The sequence below is a fragment of the Elaeis guineensis genome, chromosome 12 (assembly GCF_000442705.2).
Source record: "Elaeis guineensis isolate ETL-2024a chromosome 12, EG11, whole genome shotgun sequence".
NCBI classification, from domain to species: domain Eukaryota; kingdom Viridiplantae; phylum Streptophyta; class Magnoliopsida; order Arecales; family Arecaceae; genus Elaeis; species Elaeis guineensis.
This window is the reverse complement of record NC_026004.2, coordinates 86,950,847-86,972,048: the sequence shown is the minus strand read 5'-3', so window position 1 is coordinate 86,972,048 and position 21,202 is coordinate 86,950,847. Positions and strand designations below refer to the sequence as shown.

Genomic DNA, 21,202 nt, shown 5'->3' with positions numbered 1-21,202 from the left:
GGCTGTACTCCATGATCCCCTTCACATGGAGGCTCCGGAAGCGAGTGGCCTCTGTGGTGGCCTCAGAGTGACTCTCTCTCAACTTGTGAAGCTTGCCATCCATCTTCTTCAACCTTTTTGTCAAATGAAGAACTTCCTTCTTCAGCCATTGGATCGTGGACTTCAGCGGAATCCCCTGGGGCAGGGGAAGCACTTCAGCAGGACACTACCATCGGGAGACAAAAGCGTCAAGGCGCATCTCATTGCAGAAAGAAAAACAAAAAGGAGGAAGGAAGAGAGGAGAAGCCATCCACGATAAGAAATTCAACTTTATTGATTGAATATTTCTTAAAGACAAAAAGAAAAAAAAAATTACAGTAAAAGAAAAATACAAGGTCGGAGGTCTCAGACCTCTGAAGCTAGAGTTGGGGAGCTCGGTGTCCCTGGAAGGGGGGCTGCGGTGGCGGTAGCAACAGGAGAGGGATCGGCCTCATCTTCAGACTCCTCGTCCAAGAAGCTGAAATCGAGCTCGAGAAATTTCCTGGCCACCTTCTCCTAGCAGAGCTTGAATCCCTTGATGAATGCTTCTTGGCCGAACCTGACGTTCAGGTCCCTCATCTCCGCAAAGGCCTTGAACTCCTCCACCGCGAGAGCCCTGGCCTCCGAGACCAGGACTGAAATCTGCTCTGCTAAATTGGCGACCTCGGCCTCCTCCTTCCTCACCGTCTCCTCCGAGGTCTGCTTCTCTTCCTCCCGGGCCTATTTTTCTCTCTCCAGGACCTCTTGGAGGGCGACTACCTCGGCTGCCTTCTCTTCGAGACGGGCGATTCCGGCCCGATGACTCTCCTCCGCCTGGATGGCATCCCTCCTCGCCCGGTTTGTCGCCTCGATATTGGCAAGGAGTTGGTGCCCGATCTGCAAGGGCAGCTAGGAGGTCAGAACGAAGGAACGAAGGGAAGGGGGAAGGTGAATCTGTTTACCTCGAGAAAGGACCCCAGGGAGTCCCAAACCCGCTTTTCGAGATCGACGCGATCAATCCTCTCGACAACCTCGGGCAGGATGCAGCCGTCAATCAGCCGCTTTATCAGGTCCCTGTCATTAAAGGGATTCTCCCCTGTCTCTCCTTCGGAACCAAGGGACTCTTCAACGACGGCTCAGCGGCTACTCACCCTATGGGCCACCGACTTCCTTCTCCTCCCCCTCTCAGCCCCGGGCACCACCTCGACGCGGTCCCCTGAGGTGAGAGCCCCAGTGGGGGGACTCCTTGAAGAGGCCCGGGGAGCTGGTGGTTCGGCGTCCGAAGGAACATCGACCGCGAGGGCCACCTAGACAGGTGCGGCCGAGCTCGTCTCCTCCACTCTGGCCTTCTTTGCTGATCCGAAGGCCGCGGTGCCTCTTCTCTTGTGGGCCTTGAGGCCCCTGGTGAGCATCCGTGCTGCTTCGATGTCTATTCCTAAAAAAAAAAATCAAAAATTAATCAAAAATCAGTGATGGGGTGAAAAAGGAAGAAGTGACACACAAAAAAAAGAGAAGAAAAAAAAAGAAAAAAGGAGAGGGACGGAAGAAAAGAAGAGGAAAGAAAAGATGGAATACTCGCAGGATCCTAGAGACTCAAGCCGATGTTGAACAAAAACTGCTCCTTCAGAAGGTTGGGAAGGGAAGGAGCGGAATAGCCAAGAAGTTTTCGGGCGGCTTGAAGGTCATCCTCCCCCAGGTTGGGAGCCCGACGGACAGAGTCCCTCAGAGAGCCCCAAGGGGGCAAGCCCAGCCTCAAGGTCGGGCAGTGGACGAAGAGGTACTTCCCCTTTCAGTTGTGGATTGAAGAGGGAACACCTTTCAGCAATCTCTTCTTGCCAAACTGGGGGGAGAAATACCACCAGTCCTTTACCGAGGGATAACGCTTGAAGGTGTAGAAATGCCTAAACAAAGAGAGGGATGGCTGAACTTCGACTACGTAGCAAAGGGAGAGGAACCCTATCAAAAACCTAAAGGAATTCAGAGCAACTGAAGCTAAAGAAATATCTAAGAAACGGAAGAGGGCGACAACGAAAGGCGGAAGCGGAAGTCGGAGTCCGGTACGGAAGGCCTCCTGATATAGGCAGAAGCGGCCAGGAGGAGGGGTACTAGCCCGGTCGGAGGGGTCAGGAAGCTCCAGGTCGTACTCCGGAGGAACTCCATACTGAACCCTTATCAGTAGGAGTTCATCCGGAGTCAGGGAGCAGGGAATGGCATCCGACACAAAAACCAGGTGAAGCCCAGCCCTAGATGTGGGTTCGTCTATAGAGTGGGGGTCCTGAGGGGCTGAGGCGGAAGAACTCCCGGAACTGCTAGAGGCGGAGGTGCCGGAAGACATTTCGAATGATTTCAAACGAAGACCCTAAAGATCCCGGAGAAATCAGGTGGGACAAGGGATGAGGGGTCGTGGGAGACCAAACCAGAGGAATGCGATGGAAGAAAAATGGAGGAGAAAAGGCCCCTAAATGGCAAGAAGAAAGACAAAGGTTTCGGGACTAACCTAGATCGCTCTGAAGGATGCAGAGGGGCGAGGACAGGGATGACTCGAAGGATGCCTAGGGCCAAGGAAGACGCCAAGGAGGGTCAGGGCTCTCGAAGAAAAGGCAGACACCGATAGAACTCTCAGGTGGAATAGGGCCCCTAAAGGCAGAAGGGCGGGTTTAAATAGACCCTGGGATCCGGTGCCATAATGATCGCGAATCCCCCGAGACTAACCCACGCTCGACACGTGTCCCACTCACCACAGCAGGTGGCTAAAAGCGACTGACAGCTGACAAAGCCATTACTGCACCGTGCTTGGGCCAGCGTACCAGCAGAAATTCCGAAAGGTCCCTTCGAATTGCTCCGATTCGAAAAGACTCCAGCACGCGCGCATTCAATGCTAAAATATCTAGAGGTGATCGCGCACAGGATTCAAGGGGACAACTTCGGTTGCAAAAATTTTTCTGTACTTTCTTCATTTGAAATTCGAACTCGGAAGTAGGGGGACTAGTGTTGGGTATAAAATACCCCTCCAACCGAAGTTCATGACAGGAGTGACCCTCCGGGGATCCAACCAACTTCCGACCTCCGACAACGTCTCTTCAAACCTCCCAGGCGGCCGAGCCTCCGCAACACTCCCAAGTTTTGCCGACGGACAGGACCCCGCCAGCATCGACCGGATTCTTCGCGACGTCCGGACTCCTACGGGAGCCGGACCTCATCCCCGACTCCAATTGCAGGCAGATTTCGTCCGGACTCCTACGGGAGCCAGACTCCGCCCACGACTCCAATTGCAGGAAGACTCAGTCCGAACTCCTACGGGAGCCGGATCTCATCTCCGACTTCGGTCGCAGAAAGACTCCGTCCGGACCTCGTCCCCGACCTCAACTGCTGGAAGGCTTCGCCCGAACTCCTACGGGAGCCGGGCTCCGTCCTCGACCTCGACTGCTGGTAAACTTCGTCCGGACTCCTAAGGGAGTCGGATTTCGTTCCTAACTTTGATTGCAGGTAGACTTCGCCCGGACTCCTATGGGAGCTGGATCTCGTCCCCAACTCCGGCTGCAAGAAGACTTCATCCGGACTCCTACGGGAGCCGGACTTCATCCCCGGCTTCTACTGCAAGCAGACTTCGTCCGGACTCCTACGAGAGCCGGACTTCGCCCCTGACTTCAATCGCAAGAAGACTCCGTCCGGACTCCTACGGGAGCCAGATCTCGTCTCCGACTCTGGCTACGGGAAGACTCCACCCGGACTCCTACGGGAGTCAGGCTTCATCTCCGACTTCGACCGCTGGTAAACTTCGTTCGGACTCCTACGGGAGCCGGACTCCGCCCATGACTTTACTTGCAGACTTCATCCAGACTCCTACGGGAGCCGGGCTCTGCCCACGACTTCACTTACAGGTAAACTTCGTCCGGACTCCTACGGGAGCTGGACTTCACCCACAACTCCAATTGCGGGTAGACTTCATCCGGACTCCTACGAGAGTCGGACTTCGCCCCCAACTTCAATCGCAGGAAGACTCAACCCGGACTCCTAAGGGAGCCGGATCTCGTCTCTGACTCCGACCGCAGAAAGACTCTGTCCAGACTTCGTCCCCGACCTCAACTATTGGAAGGCTTCGCCCGGACTCCTACGGGAGCCGGGCTCCATCCTCAACCTCGACTGCTGGTAAACTTCGTCCGGACTCCTAAGGGAGCCGGACTTCGCCCCTGACTTTGATTGCAGGTAGACTTCGCCCGGGCTCCTACGGGAGCCAGATCTCGTCTCCGACTCCAATTGCGGGAAGACTCCGTCCGGACTCCCACGGGAGCCGGACCTTGTCCCCAACTTCGACTGAAGAAAGACTTCGTCCGGACTCCTACAGGAGCCGGACTCTGAGCTCCTCTCAGACGGGTAGCTAACCACCTCTCTCCGTCAGACACCCCAGCCGAACTTTGACCGACAGGCCTGGACCCTCTGGCGGACCGCAGCAACGGCCACGACTCTGCTCCACTTCCTGCGATGGATTCTGCGTGGCTCCATCACTCCCTGACGGACTGCAGTAACGGTCACGACTCTGCTCCACTTCCTGCGATGGATTCCGCGTGGCTCCATCACTCCCTAGAGGGCCGCAGTAACGGCCACGACTCTACTCCACTTCCTGCGATGGATTCTGCATGGCTCCATCACTCCCTGGCAGACCACAATAATGGCCACGATCCTGCTCTACTTCCTGCGACGGATACCGCGCGATTCTTCCATCCTTTGGCAAGTCGCGACAACGGACGCCGCTCCACTCCCCGCGACAGATTCCATGTGGCATGTCCCAGTGATAGCCATGATTCCACTCCACTACTCTTCGCAACAAACTCCTCCTGACTCTGGGCAGCCCACTGTCAGATGGTTACAGACATCGCTATCAGTCTGTTGCTCCCTCCGCCTATAAAAGGGGGACCCCAGATACGTTATTCTCTAAGCTCAAAATTCTATCTCAAAACTCTGCTAAAATTTTCGTTTGAGCACTCCATTCTTGTTGAGGCAGAGAACTGACTTGAGCGTCGGAGGGTCTTGCCGGAGCAACCCCACCTTCGGTTTAGACTTCTTTTGCAGGTCCCGACGGCGACCGCGACTCCCTCGACTCCAGTTTCTCCGGCGCAGGCGGATTTTTGCACCAACAGGCTAGAATTAAGTCTAAGGGGTGAGTGCATGGCCAGACATGGGTATACATGGGCTAGGAAAGTGCATCACATTGGGTTAGCTATTTGTGAGTTTTATTGAGCTTTGGGCTTGACCCTTTTATATAGGTATACATACATGTAACTAGGTCAAGGATTGATTGTATGCTAATACAGAAAGAAATAAAATCTCTTTCTTCCAAGAATATTTTTTTTCTTCTCTCTTTTTCTCAAAGCTAGGGCATCAGTGATCGCCCTTGTTCTTGATTGTTTGTGCTTCCGCATCTAGGTGCTCATCTTTAGTTGCTGGCTAATCACTAGGTTCCCATGCATGGTTCGTGATCATTACCAACACATAAACTCTTCTCTAGGTTTTAGATTTTCGACCTCCATTCTTCTTTTGTCCATCATAAGTTCTTTGCACAAATTGATTTCTAATCCTTTGCAGATAGTTAGCGATCTTACGATCTATCTGATCATAGTTAAAGCAGGCATCCATAATCCAACAGCAGTCCTTGTCAATATGATTTCGGCCACATCTGGAGCATTGCTCACCATTAGTCCATTGTCTTATTATTTGTTGCTCTCTTAGTTGGACCTTTGGATTCTTACTGTTCTTCCTCTACATATCATTAGATCTGACTCTCTTTCTTTGATTCCTTTTTCTTTCTACATGTGCTTCATTGACATCTCATTTAATAATTCATGCTTTATTTACCACATTAGTGTAAGTAGGTAAGTCATAGGGAACCACTTGTTTTTGAAGTTTAGACCTCAGCCCTGCCTCAAATTTATGTACTTATTCTTGCTCACCATCCACCAATCTTGAAATAAATTCAGCAAGCTCTACAAACTTTGCTTCATATTTAGTCACACTCATACTTCTTTATTTCAGATAAAAAAATTTTTGCTCTTTTGAGATTTTTATGCTTCGAGGAAAATACTGGTCATAGAATGCGATTAGGAATCTCTCCCAGGTGAGTAGTTCCTGATTTTGTTCATATTTGCATTGTAATCGCTGTCACCAGTTAAATGGTGATTTTTGGTAAGGGAGAGCTAAGGGATTAAGGCCTTTGTATAGACCTCTAATGGAGAGCAATTTGAATTCGTTTTCAACTAGAATTTTTGATGGATTTAGGATTTCTGATCAGAAGAAGAACTCCTTTGAGAGTTCCTCACATTTTTCCCTAGCTCTCACGTAATTCCAGTATGTGCAATATATGTACTGGCTTATTTCAATTATTTTTTTTACCATTGGGTAGGTTTTAAAATTTTGGGTATTACACCAACGGGAGGTGGCAGTGGAGGTGGGTGTCCATGAGGGCTCAAGATGGTGATGCCGATGATCGGTGGGAGGTGGTAGCGGAGGTGAGCATCCATAAGGGCTCGAAAAGGAGATGGTAGAGATTGGCTGGAGGTGGGCATCCATGAGGGGGAAGGTGACGATAGAGACTAGCGGGAGGTAGCAGCGAGGACAACGGGGAGGAGATGGGTGTTTGCAAGAGGGAAGGCGATGTAGAGACCGACAGAAGGTGGGCATTCGTGAGGGCTCAAGAAGGTGAAAGTAGAGACTGATGGGAGGTGGCAGCGGAGGTGGGCATCCACGAGGGCTCGAGAAGATGACGGCAGAGACCGACGGGAGATGGCAGCGAGGAGAGTGGGGAGGAGATGGGCATCCGTGAGGGGGAAGATTGAGGCAGAGATCGATGAGCGATGGCAGTGGTGGTGGGCATCCGCGAGGGCTCGAAAAGGTGATGGCGAAGACAGATGGGAGGCGTCAAAGAGTGGGGAGGATATGGGCGTCCGCGAGGGAGAAGACGATGGTGGAGACGAGTGAAAGGTGACTTCTGTGAGGGCTCGAGATGGGTTCGAAAGGACTCGAAAGGATTTAAAGGAAAAAAAGTTATCAAAAAAATCTGTAATTAAGGATATTTTAGTCATTTCTTCTTTTCTGTTAACACTATAAGGTCGGAGATAGACGATTAGACCTCTTTGTAATTTTCTTAAAATTTTGGGATTTATTAGAAACCTTTTTTTTCTTTTGAGGTCCAAATGTAAATGGGTCAAAGGATGTGTCTGTAATTTTTTTAATTAATAATTACATATTTTTATTCTTTATTGATAAAATAATTTTATTTGTGGATCGTAATAAAATTAGAAGGACTTTGAGATTAGAAAATTTAAATTTTAAAAATATTTTATATAAATTAAAAATAAAAATAAAAATAATGAACTTTGTTTATCATATAAAATAATAATAAAAATAATAGAAAATAATGGGCTTTATTTGCTGCATGAAATAGTATGTTACAACAGGGCAGAAAATTTTTACCCAAAAAAAAAGGGCAGAAAACAATAAAAATAATAATTATTATAATTTTGACAATATTGATCAAAATGATCACGAGAATGGCCCTTACGAGAATTCTAACAAGGTTGCCAAAGCGACATAATATGCCAATGCGGGAGTAAAACCCCCACCATGGTATATCCCCAAATGTTTAATCGCTCAAGTATGGCGTTCCAAATGTGATAATTCCAGACCACTGAAATCAGATTATCTCATCGCTAAAGATCTAAGATCAGCCTGATCACCCCATTTGGAACATGAAACGCCATCGAGTTCAATTCCTCCCTTGACCGGGAGGGACAGCCCACGTGCGATGCTCGGTGCGCATCCACATGTCACGCCGTTTCGCTCACACGTTTGCCTTGAATAACCGGCAGGGAGAGGAAAAGAACGGTCCACAATCCGAGCTCTCTCCCCACCACTGCTCAAATGTGGGCGTCCTCCGGGTTCCTGTCCTCCGCTTCTCCGGTGTCCGCTTCTCTGCTCGCCCTCAAGAGGATCCCGGCGCTGCCGACTCCCCGGCCGACCTCTCGCGCTCTCCCTCGTTCTCCGTTTCCACTTTCAACGAGGTTAGATTTTAGTTTGAATCCCTTCATTTTTTTTCTTCTCTCCTCTGATATCACGCACTGCAATACTCTCGTTTTCTGGTTGATTTTTTTTAGCGCAAACTCGTGGGTTTTCTCTTCTAAGTTTCCTACTTTTTAATCTCAAAGTTAATCGGTGAAAGTTCAAGAACAATCGGATTTTTTTCTTCTCGAATTTTTAGGAGACTAAGTGTCCAAATTGCTTGATTTTTTATTTTTCGCGACTGATGAATTAATATGCTAGAATTCTCCACGAATGATCTCAAGAATCCACAATCTACTGTTGGTGGTATGTATCATAGTCAAAATTGAGTATATTCCCTTTAATGCCTGTGAAGGTTAGGGTTCTTGTCGCAAAAAAATTGAACACTAGAAACGAGCTAGAGAGGAAAGCGAAAATTATAGCATGTAGAGTTAAAAAGCCACATGTGGAAAGGGATAGATAGTCGGATTTGAGTTGGTTCTGGAGGGCCTGAAAGGATTATGTTGTACTGTTATTTTCAATGCCGTCCGCTTAGAATGTTGTGATTGTTATGGTGAAGAGTGCAACGATGTATGAATGTGAGAGACGGATCAAGCATGGTAAATGGGATCGAGGCTTGTCCTGCTTGTTTTTGAATGAAAAGGTTACAGATGAATATAGGTGTGGAGCATTGACTGTGCGTGCACTGTGCTTTAGGGTATCGTGCAACAGAGACAACAGAAAGGCGGTGCAAAAGGAAATTTGTAGACAACTTTCGTTGCTGCTGAACAAACCAAGTAGTAGCTTTTGCAATCAAAAACCATGCTATGTTAGTTGGCTAATCTTGCAACCAATTTTGGAAGCTAGCCGATTCTACAACTAGAAGAGAGGAAATAAACAAGATAAAACAATTGATTAGGTGTAAATGGTCTAGTTGCTTGGTTTAGGCCTTATTTAGGGAGTTTGTAAGTGAAAATCTCCTGTCCTTTTTTAGATTGGCAAAATATCATCCGTCTGGGTGCTTTCTGAGTCCCACATCTAAGATGGAGAGCAATAATGGGCCACCCGAAAAAAAGCCCTGCACGTTGCTGGCCTTTATGTGTTGACTTTGTATTTATTACATTGTTTTATGTTCATGCAGAATGCAATATCATTCCATGCCACCTGTCTTGCATCCATTTGATCCTTGACTATGGTGCAGCTTTTGTTGCTTTGACCTTTCTGATTGTGTCAAGCTCTCGTAGGCTTGGACTTGAGTGTTCCATCCTCACCAAAGAGAAAATTTAGGTTGACATTATTGCTACCACATAGAGCTTTGTCATTTTATCCATAGAGAACAGAATCCTCATATTCATAACCTTCATGGATCAAGGTAATTTTTCATAAAATGCTTGATTGTTTATGACTGTACGTGAGGAAATAGTGATGGTAGAAGTACCATGCTTGTATCAAAAGATGAGCTATTTCTTAAATGGTTATGATCTCATTGATATATGTGTGTGTGTGTGTGTGTGTATATATAGAGAGAGAGAGAGAGGTGGATGGGCACCATAGTTTGGTATTGATTTTAACATGGCTTTGCTGTGGAAGCATTTACAATATATATAGTATAATATGCTCATGCCTGCTCATCAAAATAGAATAGATACTTGGCCATGGCAATAAATCTGCATTGAAAAATGGAGATGTGAGACAGTTTTTCACAAATGAGAATGAATAGAAATAGTGCAATTGGAAAGAGAAGTTTGTTCTTTAATTTATGTGTGAATATCCTTAAGAAAAAAACTTCCTGTTTATAGAGAAACTAAGATATCAAGAAATTTCATTTAGTTAAGTTTAGTTGAAGCATGGCTTGGTGAAGTCAAATGGTGATTGAAAGGCAATGTTCTAGCAATTTGTTGATCAGTTTCTATAGAAATACGGTGCCACATCATTTTGTTACAATATTTATCAACTGCCTAGATGTGCGGAGCATGAAATTTCAACAGCAGGATGGGCTTTTGTGTAAAATGAACTTTGAACTGTATTTCTGTTGTAATGGGTTAAACATCTGTTCAAATTTCTACTTTAAGGAATAGTGCTCTGTTATAGTTTTGGCAGAAGTAACTGTGTCATAAACTTAGTTTCGGCAGAGACTGTAATGCCTAGTGCATTGTCCTTGAGATGTGACTGTGAACTACTTGCTGGAGACTAATTCTAGTTTATTCATGGTTAGGTTGAATCCATTATGTGATACAGGCCTAGAAATTGATTGATTGTTACTTCTTTCATTCAACTAATTTGAGCAGTTGACAATGATTATTGGAGTTTTATGGTTCTAGAGATCTCTTAATGTACCTAAGCCTACGCATTTCTTAGTTATTTACTTGGATGTAAGACGCCTTGGTTGTTACCTTTGTTATGATTAGCATAAAAAGATCTGCTGGTAAATTAATTTTAGGTAGGAAATGGATAATTTAAGTTGCTGTGATTGTCTCATGATTGAAGAAGCTCTACTTGATTTTTGGGTTTTGTCTCATCATAAGCATTTTTGAACTTCAATAATGACGATGGATGTTGATTAGATATACATGTGGAGACGTGTTTCATCCATTACCCCTTTTATAGGATCCGTGTGAGATGTAGTTATGCTGCATCAGATATCAGGGAAGATTCCTCTTCTGTTCCAATAGATGTAGTGGCAAATGTAAAAACTGAAAAGGTATGTGCTTTAGCCATGTTTTATTTTGTATATGTACGCATGCATGTGTGTTACTATGCAGGTATATAATCTTATTTTCACTTCATTACATGTAAATCTACATCCATACTGCTATAAAATAATGTGATGTTTTTTTTCATAGATTGTAGTCTTGGGAGGCAGTGGTTTTGTTGGTTCTGCTATTTGCAAAGCTGCAGTCTCCAAGGGCATTGAGGTTGTCAGCCTAAGCAGGTGCATTTAGTTTTCTTATCATGAGGGTGTTTGTTTTTCTGATTTTAATTTTGTGTTGAGGTATATTATACCCAAAGTTACTATTCATGCTTTTTTTAAAAAAAAAAACAATATAAACCTGTCTTCCTCTCTCATTTCCTTTTTCTATGCTGGACACTTTTTATGCACTAAATGTTAGGTAATTATTACAGGTCAGGGAGGCCTTCTTACTCAGATTCTTGGACTGACCAAGTCACATGGATGGCAGGCATGATCTTATACCAAGTTCCGGCTTGAGTCTTCGTTAGTTGATGCCTATGATGCTTATACATGTCTCTGCACTGTACATTTTACATCCTATAGTTATTATTATTATTATTATTTTACAAAATAATAATCAAATTGGCTTCTTACTGGCAGGAAAGAATTTATGGTCAAGTAACCTTTTTTTTTTTTGGAAAGGAAACTGTGCTCAAATGCCTACACTCATTGAAACAAGCACATATGCACGGAGAGATGAACGTAGATTTTGTTTGCAAGATTGGATTTGTATTAGATAAGCAACAGAATAGGTTGGTTGAAATAATTGGAGGAGAACAAGGCAAGAATTCTATAAGAAGATAAAGCGAACGCACAGTGGCTAGAAGTAATAAAGTCTGTCTGCAAAGGGAAATATATTTCAGGTAATAAATATACAAAAGTTATATGATGTGGCGGTTAATAATAGGCATATGAATACCTTTATAAAGATTATGGTTTAAGGACATTGAAATGTTAACAAACAGATGCCAAAACAGTAGAGGTTGAAGTTTGCGATTGTGGATTTATAGTGAAGAAAAGGAAGGGGACATATATTGCAACAACACACTCGATAAGGAGGCAATCTTAAGGACTCTGCAGGCGTGGACCTAGGATTTTTCATTTTAGAAGACAACAATAAACATTTATTATAACTTAAAAAAGCATTCTAAAAGAAACCAAATTCTTGTGGATAAAGTGTGGAAAAATTATTACAGTTGTGCTCAGTGTTATTTAGTACAACAAAATCAGTTATGTTTGAAGATACTAAACCTTTCAATTTTTTTTTGCCAATATAAATAACCAAATAATTTGTGAAGAAACTCATTCTTCATGTTGTTTTGAAGTCTCGTTTTCATGACATTCATGGCCGAGAATGCTTTTTCCATAGTTGCTGTTGAAAGTGGAAGTCAGTATGAGTCTAAGCAGATGATTTATGTTATGATGGCTCTTTGATTTTCTTGTCTTCACCATTCCATGATAGAGTTCACAATTGATGATACATTTTGAATTTTCAGGCAACCCTTTCATAATTTTTTAACTTTTGATCTTTGATGATGTCTCTTGTTCAATGAAGTCATTTTGTTAAAATTTTCAACCAGCTGAAAAATATCATGAATTTTAGACATTTTATAAGTATATTTGAAATATACCATGTTGAGAGTAAAGAGTCCATTGTGTTCTCACTAAATTTGTGGTTGAATTCTTGCAACTTTGAATAAACTCTAGCAACAAATATATCCACCTGATAATGATGTTCTGTAGTCATTTCATCATGTTGATTTGGCATTCAACCTCGACAAGCAGTGTAGTGAGCATTCATGTCAGGAATATTCATATCAAGCTTCTTTGAAAAGATATTATCTTTTCAGACAAAGAAGCCCAACCATTTTCTTCGAACTCTTGAATAAGTTCTTATGTTAGAAAAAGATGAAGTTCATGATATTGAAACTTTCTGGAGGTTGATGCTGAAGGATCTGGCATAGATCATCAGTGCCCATGATTTCTCCCATTGAGAGGTAATATGAAGACTAACTTGAATGACGTTACAAATCATAAGCAGCATTTGCATGTTCTCTTTGCACCTATGTTGATCTATCATTAATGGCATTTGCCAAAACTGCACAAATTGCACTATACATGTTTAATACACTAATATTGAATCAAGATGTGAAAACCAATATGTTTCTCGAGCTCATTGCAGGTTACCAATTTGGTTAGTCCTTTTATAGCCTCAATTTCATCAAGTACCAGCATATGTGCAATCTTAACAGCTTGTAACGCTTGTGCCATTTGCAAGAAGCACTAACAAATTTGGCCAAGGCCAATGGGAGACTGGCCAAAATTTTCAGTTTCCATCAAATTTGGCAATTTTTGGAGCAATTTTAGTCCATTTTGGCTGAAACTGGACAAAACCTTTTTTTCGTTTAAAAAGTAATTTTGTTTACTCTTTTATAAAATTCACTAATATGATTCAATCATTGATATATCCATTCATATGCTAGTTCAATCGCACATTTATCTATAAGGCATAAATCATTTACACATTTATGTGATGTCAAATTTGAAACATTGCAACAAAGCTGGGAAGTGCATCAACAAGAGGAGCATGAGGGGAGGGGAGCTTGCAAATTCAAAATATATGTTTTTCGCTTTTTTCTTTTTCTAGCTTTATATTATTGTTTGTTGATAGGATGCGATTATTCATAAAGAAAGGGTTATTTTTAACAATGACTGAGAATCCTAGGCAGAGTCAAGAGTGTGTTGTGTCTCTATTCTAAACGAGTATATAGGTATTGTTTGAGACTTAAATACTTTGTAGTGAAATTTATTCTAGCTTGAACATATGTAATGTATAAACTTCAAAAGAAAAAAAATGCTTTGAGAGGAAATGGATGTAATTTTTTTTTAAAAAATCTTAAAACTAGTCAATCTGCATAGGTTATGATTCCATATAACAATATTTTTTTTTCTAGGTTTTGGATTTTTGGCTTTTTGGCTGAAATTTCAAAATGTGGACTGAAACTGTTGAAACTGCTGAAACCTCCAAAATTAAACTCTACATTCGGGACCAAAACTGGAACGAAAATGGAGTTTGGAAACCTTGAGAATGACTATACTTTTGATGCAGCTTGAATGATCTACATGTCATTAGTATATATCTCCTATATTGTTTTTATATGATACAATGAGGACATCTTTTTTTGGGTTTGTTGGGTTATGGTTCAAGTCAAACTACATTTATGTCTGCAACCCTTTTTAAGGTAAATAGAACTCCCATTTGGCCTTCATCATCATGTATGCCCTCGCACAAGCATACACACACACACAGAGAGAGAGAGAGAGAGAGAGAGAGAGAGAGAGCCCCTCCAAAAGAGTGGGGATGCCTAAAACTCTAGAATATGTGCTGTCATAACGTTGACATATCTGTATCCTTTTTTTTTTAACCATGATTGTATTGGCATATACATTGTGTTATCTTTATATCTTTATCATTGTCCATGCCTCATAGTACTACATATAGATACCATTGACATACAATAATTTTATTGCTAACCATATTTATGTCGTTGCATAAACTTTTTGGTCCTTTGCAGGTATGCCTAACAATGTTACATAAATAACATAAAAGTTATCTTCAAGTGCACAAACTACAATGACATTTTTATGATTATACAGCATGGATCCCAGCTCTTTCAATTTAGAGCTAAGGTTACTCTTGCATCGTGATTTTGGAACAAACTTTGAGTAGATTATCTTATGCAAATAAAAAGTTTAGAAAGTCATCTCTCAACTTAGGCTTAAGGGAACAAACCATAATAGCATCTAGATGAACAAGTAAAATCTCAACCTTTTCCCCTAAGAAACCTATATGAAAATCAACCTAGAAAAATGGATTCAATTCATTATGATGTAGGCCATGTTGGTGCTTTAGGGCATAAAAGCTTTTTTTTTTTAAAAAAAAGTTTTAAATCCTTTTTTGTTCTCCAGGAAAGCATTGAAGGAATAGCCAACTCATGTAACTGAGCCCTTTTGATTGTGTTCTTATGTTTGAATGTGAATATATCACTAAAACTATGGAACCCACATTCCCTCAAGAAGAATATAGAAGATGACAATTGTCCTCATAGTCTTGGATGTCCTTCCATACGTAAACTTTCGAATTATAAAAAAAACTCAATGTTGCTATTGCTGAATGCTCCTATTTGACCATTGGAATAAATTGGATGCAAGAAGATAGTGCAATATTTTGACTCTAACATTGATTATGCATCTCTCTATGGGGGTAGATTTTAATTGCTTGCCTTTTCTAACCCGATGAAGCCATAGTTCAAGAAAAAAAATACATAACCACGTAATTTATGTGGAAACACAAAGGGTTCATTTTGTTCTCATCCTGGAAGATGGTAAAGTACAAAATTATTTGTGGAGGTTTTATGATTCTTTCACTATGTACTTGTCTTTGAAATTTAAGTAAATGAGAGACCCAACTCTAATAAAAGAGTATCTTAAATAGATATTATCCTCTCTCCATCAGAAAACGCTATATATTCACTATATCAATTTTCTCGTTCCATATCCTAATAAGAACTTTATTATTGGCATAAATCCTACTTTTGAGTTCTGTAAATTTGTTATGGATATTTTGATTTTCTTTCCTCTGGCCTTCCAGTACATACCATGGCTTGCATGCGTTTCAAGCCCTCTAATTTGAATATGTCTATAATCTTATCCTCTCTTATTTAAAACTAGTTGATGAATGCTTATCAGGATTCTTATATTATTTCTATTTGCTGCTTCACCATTTCACTTTAATGGATCATTTCTATCTTTTGCGTATAAAAGACTTGTTAAAACTAGGGGTCATTTGTGTTCATCTGGAAAGTTTTTTGATAAAAAGTATTTAATCCAGGCTTAAAATCTATGCAGGAGATGTTTTCTATGCTAGATGGGATGAAGTACTGGTTGGGGCAACTGCAGTTGTTTCAACCCTTGGAGGGTTTGGAAGTGAGGAACAGATGAAGAAGATAAATGGTGAGGCCAACATCCTGGCAGTGGGTGCTGCAAAAGATTTTGGTAAGTACTTTATGTCAAGCTTACTATCTTTTTAAATAACGCACTGGCTCCATGCTAGACTCAAAACTGTATCATGCTTTTATTAGCGAACTGTCAGTATGTAGTTACATTTAGTGAAAAATCCATTTTTCAGTCAGGTAAAGCTGCTAAGTTTTAATCCCAGTTAATTGTGAGACACCTGGAGTTAGAAATTTGCAAAAACAATGCAAAACATGCCTAAGATAGATTTAAGGTGATCATTAGCATTGGAAGAAGGTTTAGCTATTACCTGTCATGAAATGCATTCTCATAAAAAGTTGAATGTGACTATGATCATATGATGTTTCCTTAGAAGGAGATTTGGTGATAATTTCTGTTCTTTACCTTTCTAGTGACGTGACATTTCATGGTGATAAAAGCTTTCTTAGTTCCGATAACTAGCCTCGTGAGATGATCAAAAGTTGTATAATAAATTGTCTCTAAGTGTGCTCGGGTTTTCACCTATGTCTTGTGTTCCAGTTTTATTTTTTGGCTTCATATTTGTGCCTAAAAGATAAATGAAATCCCTATCAAACTTTGCCCTCTTTCTTCTTCCTTTAAGCTCTTTTCATGTATGAGAGGGATCTTTAAAAGAATTTTCTTGGATAAACTTAAGTTGTCCCATACTGGTTAACTGGCCTCCTAGGTGTTATGATAGATCTCTCTCCCATGGTTACTTCAGGCAACACATGTGACACCACATTCACATAAAATAGTTGTCAGCTGAGAACTGGTTGTAAATTCTCAAAACTTAGTGAATCATAATTTCATCCATTAAACTTACCTCACAAATGGGAGAACCGGAGAAGGTTTGTAATCAAGGCAAGGCTGGAGATCTAATTGGATGGAAGCATGCACTGCTGATGAAAGTAACTCTATCATGCAGAGTATTATTGATTCAAATAGATTATCATGATTAGCCAGGCAGTCAATCAACAAAAACCAAGGTGAAAGTGGAAAATCTTGGGTAACATTAACTTTCTGGTGGTTATTCTTACAATTCATTCAAGTTCTTGTAGCCTTGTTGCTGCAATCTGGACAGCAAACAAAAACATACCAAAAAGAAACACAGGAGTGGAAAAACAAAATCGGCAAATTTCAGCCAAGCTCTCTGATAGCGAGCAATGTATTAGACAATCAAGAGCTTCTTGATCCTTGATATTTACTGACGTATTGCCTTGGCAGACTAGGCAGCTGCTAGTGGGTTGGTGGGTGGGGCACAGTGGGATGGGGGCAGAGGGGGTTTGGGGCATGATGTAGCATAGACCCGGAGATTTCCTTGATTGAATGGTTGAGACCTGTGCAGTCGTAACTCATCTTACAAATATTGGATTTGGTGATACTGGAGTCATTAGAAATGTCTCTTTGGGTTATATGGTTAATAGTTCATGGACATCAGCCAAGTTTTTAGTGTTTTTTTAGGTCAAACAATGGTTGAAAGGTTCAGCTGTAAATAATGATGCTTTTCTTTAAATTTTCAGGATTCTAGACATATTTTAAGTCTGTTAATTAGATTAATAGTTTGGATTAAAAGTTATCTAGGGTTAATATCATTGAGAGTCTGTTTATATAGCTTGCGAAGGGTTGTGAACAAGGTTTTTGGGTATTTTGAGAATTATAAGTTACTGATTTTCTTGAGGGTGGGCTTCCTAATTTTTCCTCCCTCTTCAAACACTCTTCGAACTCTTCTCCTTTCTATGCCTGCTCTTGGAGAAGCTATGACCCACAATCTCTTAATGGGATATTTGAGTAATGGGTTCAGAGTTGGAGGATCTGATCAAGGCAATGAATGCAAAACATGAAGCATTGGCAGAATATTTCAGAAGGGTGATAGTAATATTATAGAGTCAACTTTCTCCTAAATAATTGATTCTTTCTTCTCTATTTTCACTTTCTATAGTTGATTATCATGAAGAAGCTGCATATTCATATTTCATTGAATTCCTCAAACTAGAGGTAAACACTAAGTCTTGTATTCAAGTTTCTTCTACTTTTGAAGATGAAAAGACATGTTGAGTGTGTTCTTCCTTTAGAAGCTCTTGATTCATCTTTAAGAGTCGATTCTGTTTTCAGTGATGCAAGTTTGCTTTCTAAAGATGGAAATTCTTTTTTGCAAAATCTTTTTAGACGACTATTATTCTTAAAGAAAAATGGACCACAAGTTTAGAAATTGTGGTGATATGGAACATGGTTTTGAAAAAGGTAGGGATATGGTGGAAAATCTCAATTTAGTTGGGCCTTGGGCCTAAGCTGGCTCAAGGACTTTGGCCAAGCCTGGACCAAGCCTTGGTTATCAAGCCCAAGCCCAACATGGCTCAAGATATGTTTTCAGATTGGGCTATGCTCAAAATGGGCCTTATTCATTTTTCACCAAATTCTCTACTCAGGACTAGCCCAAAAACTATTTAGCTCATGTTTCTATGCTTGATCCTAGCCTACGATTTCTAAAATCTAAGCTTGAGGGCATGTTTGTCTTGGCTCGGTCCATTGACAGCCTTACATGGTTACTTGGAACTATGAAGAATGGAAGGAAACTGACAGAAAACATCTTGGAACTTGAGGGCACATTCGTCTCAGCTAAGGGGATTTTGATGTAGCATAGATTCAAAGATTTGTTAGATTAAGCAGTCCAAGCCTTCCTCACTCTACACGAAACTAGTAAACTTCTGCAAGGTGCAACTATTTGCACAAGCATTGGATATCTATGATTGTGGAGTTGTTGGATAGGTCTCTTGAAATGCACAATTGATACCCTGCAATCTTTGGCCAAATTCTAATGTTTACTAGGTCAAAAAATGGTCTGAAATTTGGGCTGTAACTTAGTCAAGATTTTCTTCCAATTTCTAAAATGTTAGTCATATGTCTAGTCCTTTAGTTAAATGTCAGACCTGGATTAAAGGTTATATAGGATTAGTATGAATAAGTCTGTATATAGCCTGTGGGTGGTTGTTAACATGGCTTTTGGATATTTTGAGAACTATGATTTATTGATTTTCTTATGGTGGTTTCCATAATTTCCTATCTTATCCTCATAAAGGTGTCTTCTAACTACTCTTCTATAGGCCTTTTTTTTTTTTTGGTGTGGGAGAAATAGAGAGGAGGGGAATAGATAGAAGAAGAGAAAATATGAAAGAATGTAACCTTTTTTTTTTTGGTGTGGGAGAAATAGAGAGGAGGGGAATGGATAGAACAAGAGAGAATATGAAAGAATGTAAAACAAGAGCAGCAACATAATAAAATAGAAATAGGAAATAAACATGGCAAGCCTAAGTCCATCAGTTCAATCTTAGATGTGACTAGTATACAAAAGATGTAATTATTCTACACATATATTATGTGTGAATATATGCATGAGAAGACTACTTTCTTCCGTGTAAAACACTACTTTCTTCCTTGTAAAACACTTTTTCGGGATGGGGGGGGGGGGGGGAGAGAGAGAGAGAGTGGAAATTAGGTTGGGTCGAGTTGGATACAGGTCATCGTGTATGGGTGGTCAAATGTATGCCAACCCAAACCCATTCTTTTGATTAAACATGCAATCCAATCTGACTCGCATGACTTGTTTAATAAATGATCGAAGTAGGTTAAACAGGTTAAGCATGTCTTTAACGGGTTAGATGCATTTTAAATAGGTTAAGTGGGTTTTAAACAAGTCAGGTCATGAGTCGACTCAACTGTTCAATGGATCAAAATGGGTTAAATGGGTCATGATTCTAAACCTGAATCCAGCTTCTTTAATAAATAGCTTAGGTCGGGTCCATCCATTTATGACCCAGACTTGTTTATGCCAAATCTAAATTGGCTTAAAGGGGATCGGGTTGGTGAGTCAGGTCATTAATTGCCTTCCAAAGAGAGAGGAAGAGTGAGAGAGAGAGTTAAGCATACAATAATGATGCTATTTTGTTTTACTTTGATGTTCAATGCAAATTATTTAAATGGTTTTGTCTGCAATAAAAGAGAGACATGTTCAAGTAATACTTCAAGTTCTCTTCCAAATAGGAGTTCCGAAGTTCATTATGATTTCTGTACATGATTACAATCTTCCATCATTTCTACTCACCTTGGGGTATTTCACTGGCAAGAGAAAAGCGGAGTCAGAGGTCCTCTCCAAATACCCAAGTTCAGGTACTTAAAAAAGGCTTTGCCTCTCCTTCAAGCAGTTAACACTTGGTACCATCCTATCAATGTTGGAATCAGCAACGTCTTTGAAATTGCAGCATGTTTCAACAGGTGTTGTGTTGAGACCAGGTTTCATCTATGGTAAGAGAAAGGTAGATGGCTTTGAGATCCCACTTGATGTTATAGGTGAACCATTAGAGAGACTACTGCTTGCCGTTGAAAATTTTACAAAGCCTCTGAGCTCACTGCCTGCGTCTGATCTCCTCTTGGCACCACCTGTGAGCGTTGATGATGTTGCATATGCAGCAATCAACGCAGTCATGGATGATGACTTCTTTGGCGTTTTCACAATTGAACAGATTAAGGAAGCTGCAGCAAAGGTGCGGACATGAATTTGGTGCACTCAGCCAATGCGATGGTTCAACACAATTTTCAGCATTTGAACTTGTTGTCATATCAGCCATAAGCTCAGGTTGCCTCCGAAGTATCAATTTGAAGACTTTAGGTATGAGGTTAATCTTTATGATGAGGTTTCAAATATTCCAATCCTCCATGTTGTATTGCCTGGATTCTTCGCAGCAAAAAGGGAAGAAACATTGTGGTGAAATATTTGCCCCTTCTACATAGGCTAGCTCAACTATCCTCTTGATCCGCATTTCCCAGAATAATATGTTGCGGAACCTTCTTTCATTAATTTACTGTATGGTACATATATATAAATATATATACATAGAGATACATATATGGTTGTGCGTATGTATGTGCACACATGCATGTATATATGTACATGTGCGCATGTATATTTGGACTTTTTTCCTTGTAAAGAAATGAAGTGGGAATGCTACCTTCTGCTATTGAACTTGGAAATTCCCTTCCAAGCATCTGCTGGGGTGGCAACCAGCGGGCCCAGTCTCACTGGCATATGATTATAATCATGTAGCCTTTTCCCAACTATTTGGGGTTGGCAGCTGCGTTGGCTTATACTGTTGGAAATATATAAATATATAGCCTTTTTTACAACCTTTGATCCAGATGAACACTCATTAAACCAGTTCTTGAAGACTGTAAATATGGTTTCTCTGTTGCACTGATTCAACCTGTGGTCATAAATAAGCCAATGATAGCAACAAATCTCTGTGGTTGTCTAGAATTTCATGATAAATTTTGAGCCATTGTAGAGTGTAGCAGAAATCCATATGTTCTAGTTATTTAATAAGTATTACCTAAATATTAAATTAAAGTGAAGGTATC

At 41.2% G+C, this 21,202-nt stretch overlaps 1 protein-coding gene across 2 annotated transcripts; it reads left to right on the top strand.

The window, feature by feature from the left end:
- The first annotated feature begins 7,847 nt into the window (after nucleotides 1-7,847).
- Nucleotides 7,848-20,707, top strand: LOC105061160 (uncharacterized protein At1g32220, chloroplastic). Of its 2 annotated transcripts, none has more exons than XM_073246945.1 (7): nucleotides 7,848-8,051; nucleotides 10,636-10,729; nucleotides 10,872-10,960; nucleotides 11,152-11,207; nucleotides 15,668-15,814; nucleotides 19,835-19,957; nucleotides 20,063-20,707. In XM_073246945.1, exons 1-7 carry the CDS (start codon nucleotides 7,912-7,914, stop codon nucleotides 20,341-20,343), a joined length of 930 nt encoding a protein of 309 aa, XP_073103046.1. In that variant the 5' UTR covers nucleotides 7,848-7,911; the 3' UTR covers nucleotides 20,344-20,707. The 2 variants fall into 2 exon arrangements, with proteins under 2 accessions (XP_073103046.1, XP_010943422.1); XM_010945120.3 differs by having other exon boundaries at nucleotides 19,832-19,957.
- The last annotated feature ends 495 nt before the right edge of the window (nucleotides 20,708-21,202 follow it).

Bases quoted from the DNA above. Each gene is read 5' to 3' on its own strand.
- LOC105061160 (XM_010945120.3), top strand. From the start codon at position 7,912: ATGTGGGCGTCCTCCGGGTTCCTGTCCTCCGCTTCTCCGGTGTCCGCT. The intron at 15,815-19,831 runs GTAAGTACTTTA...TCTTCCAAATAG, and splicing joins GGGTGCTGCAAAAGATTTTG to GAGTTCCGAAGTTCATTATG. The intron at 19,958-20,062 runs GTACTTAAAAAA...ATGTTTCAACAG, and splicing joins CTCCAAATACCCAAGTTCAG to GTGTTGTGTTGAGACCAGGT.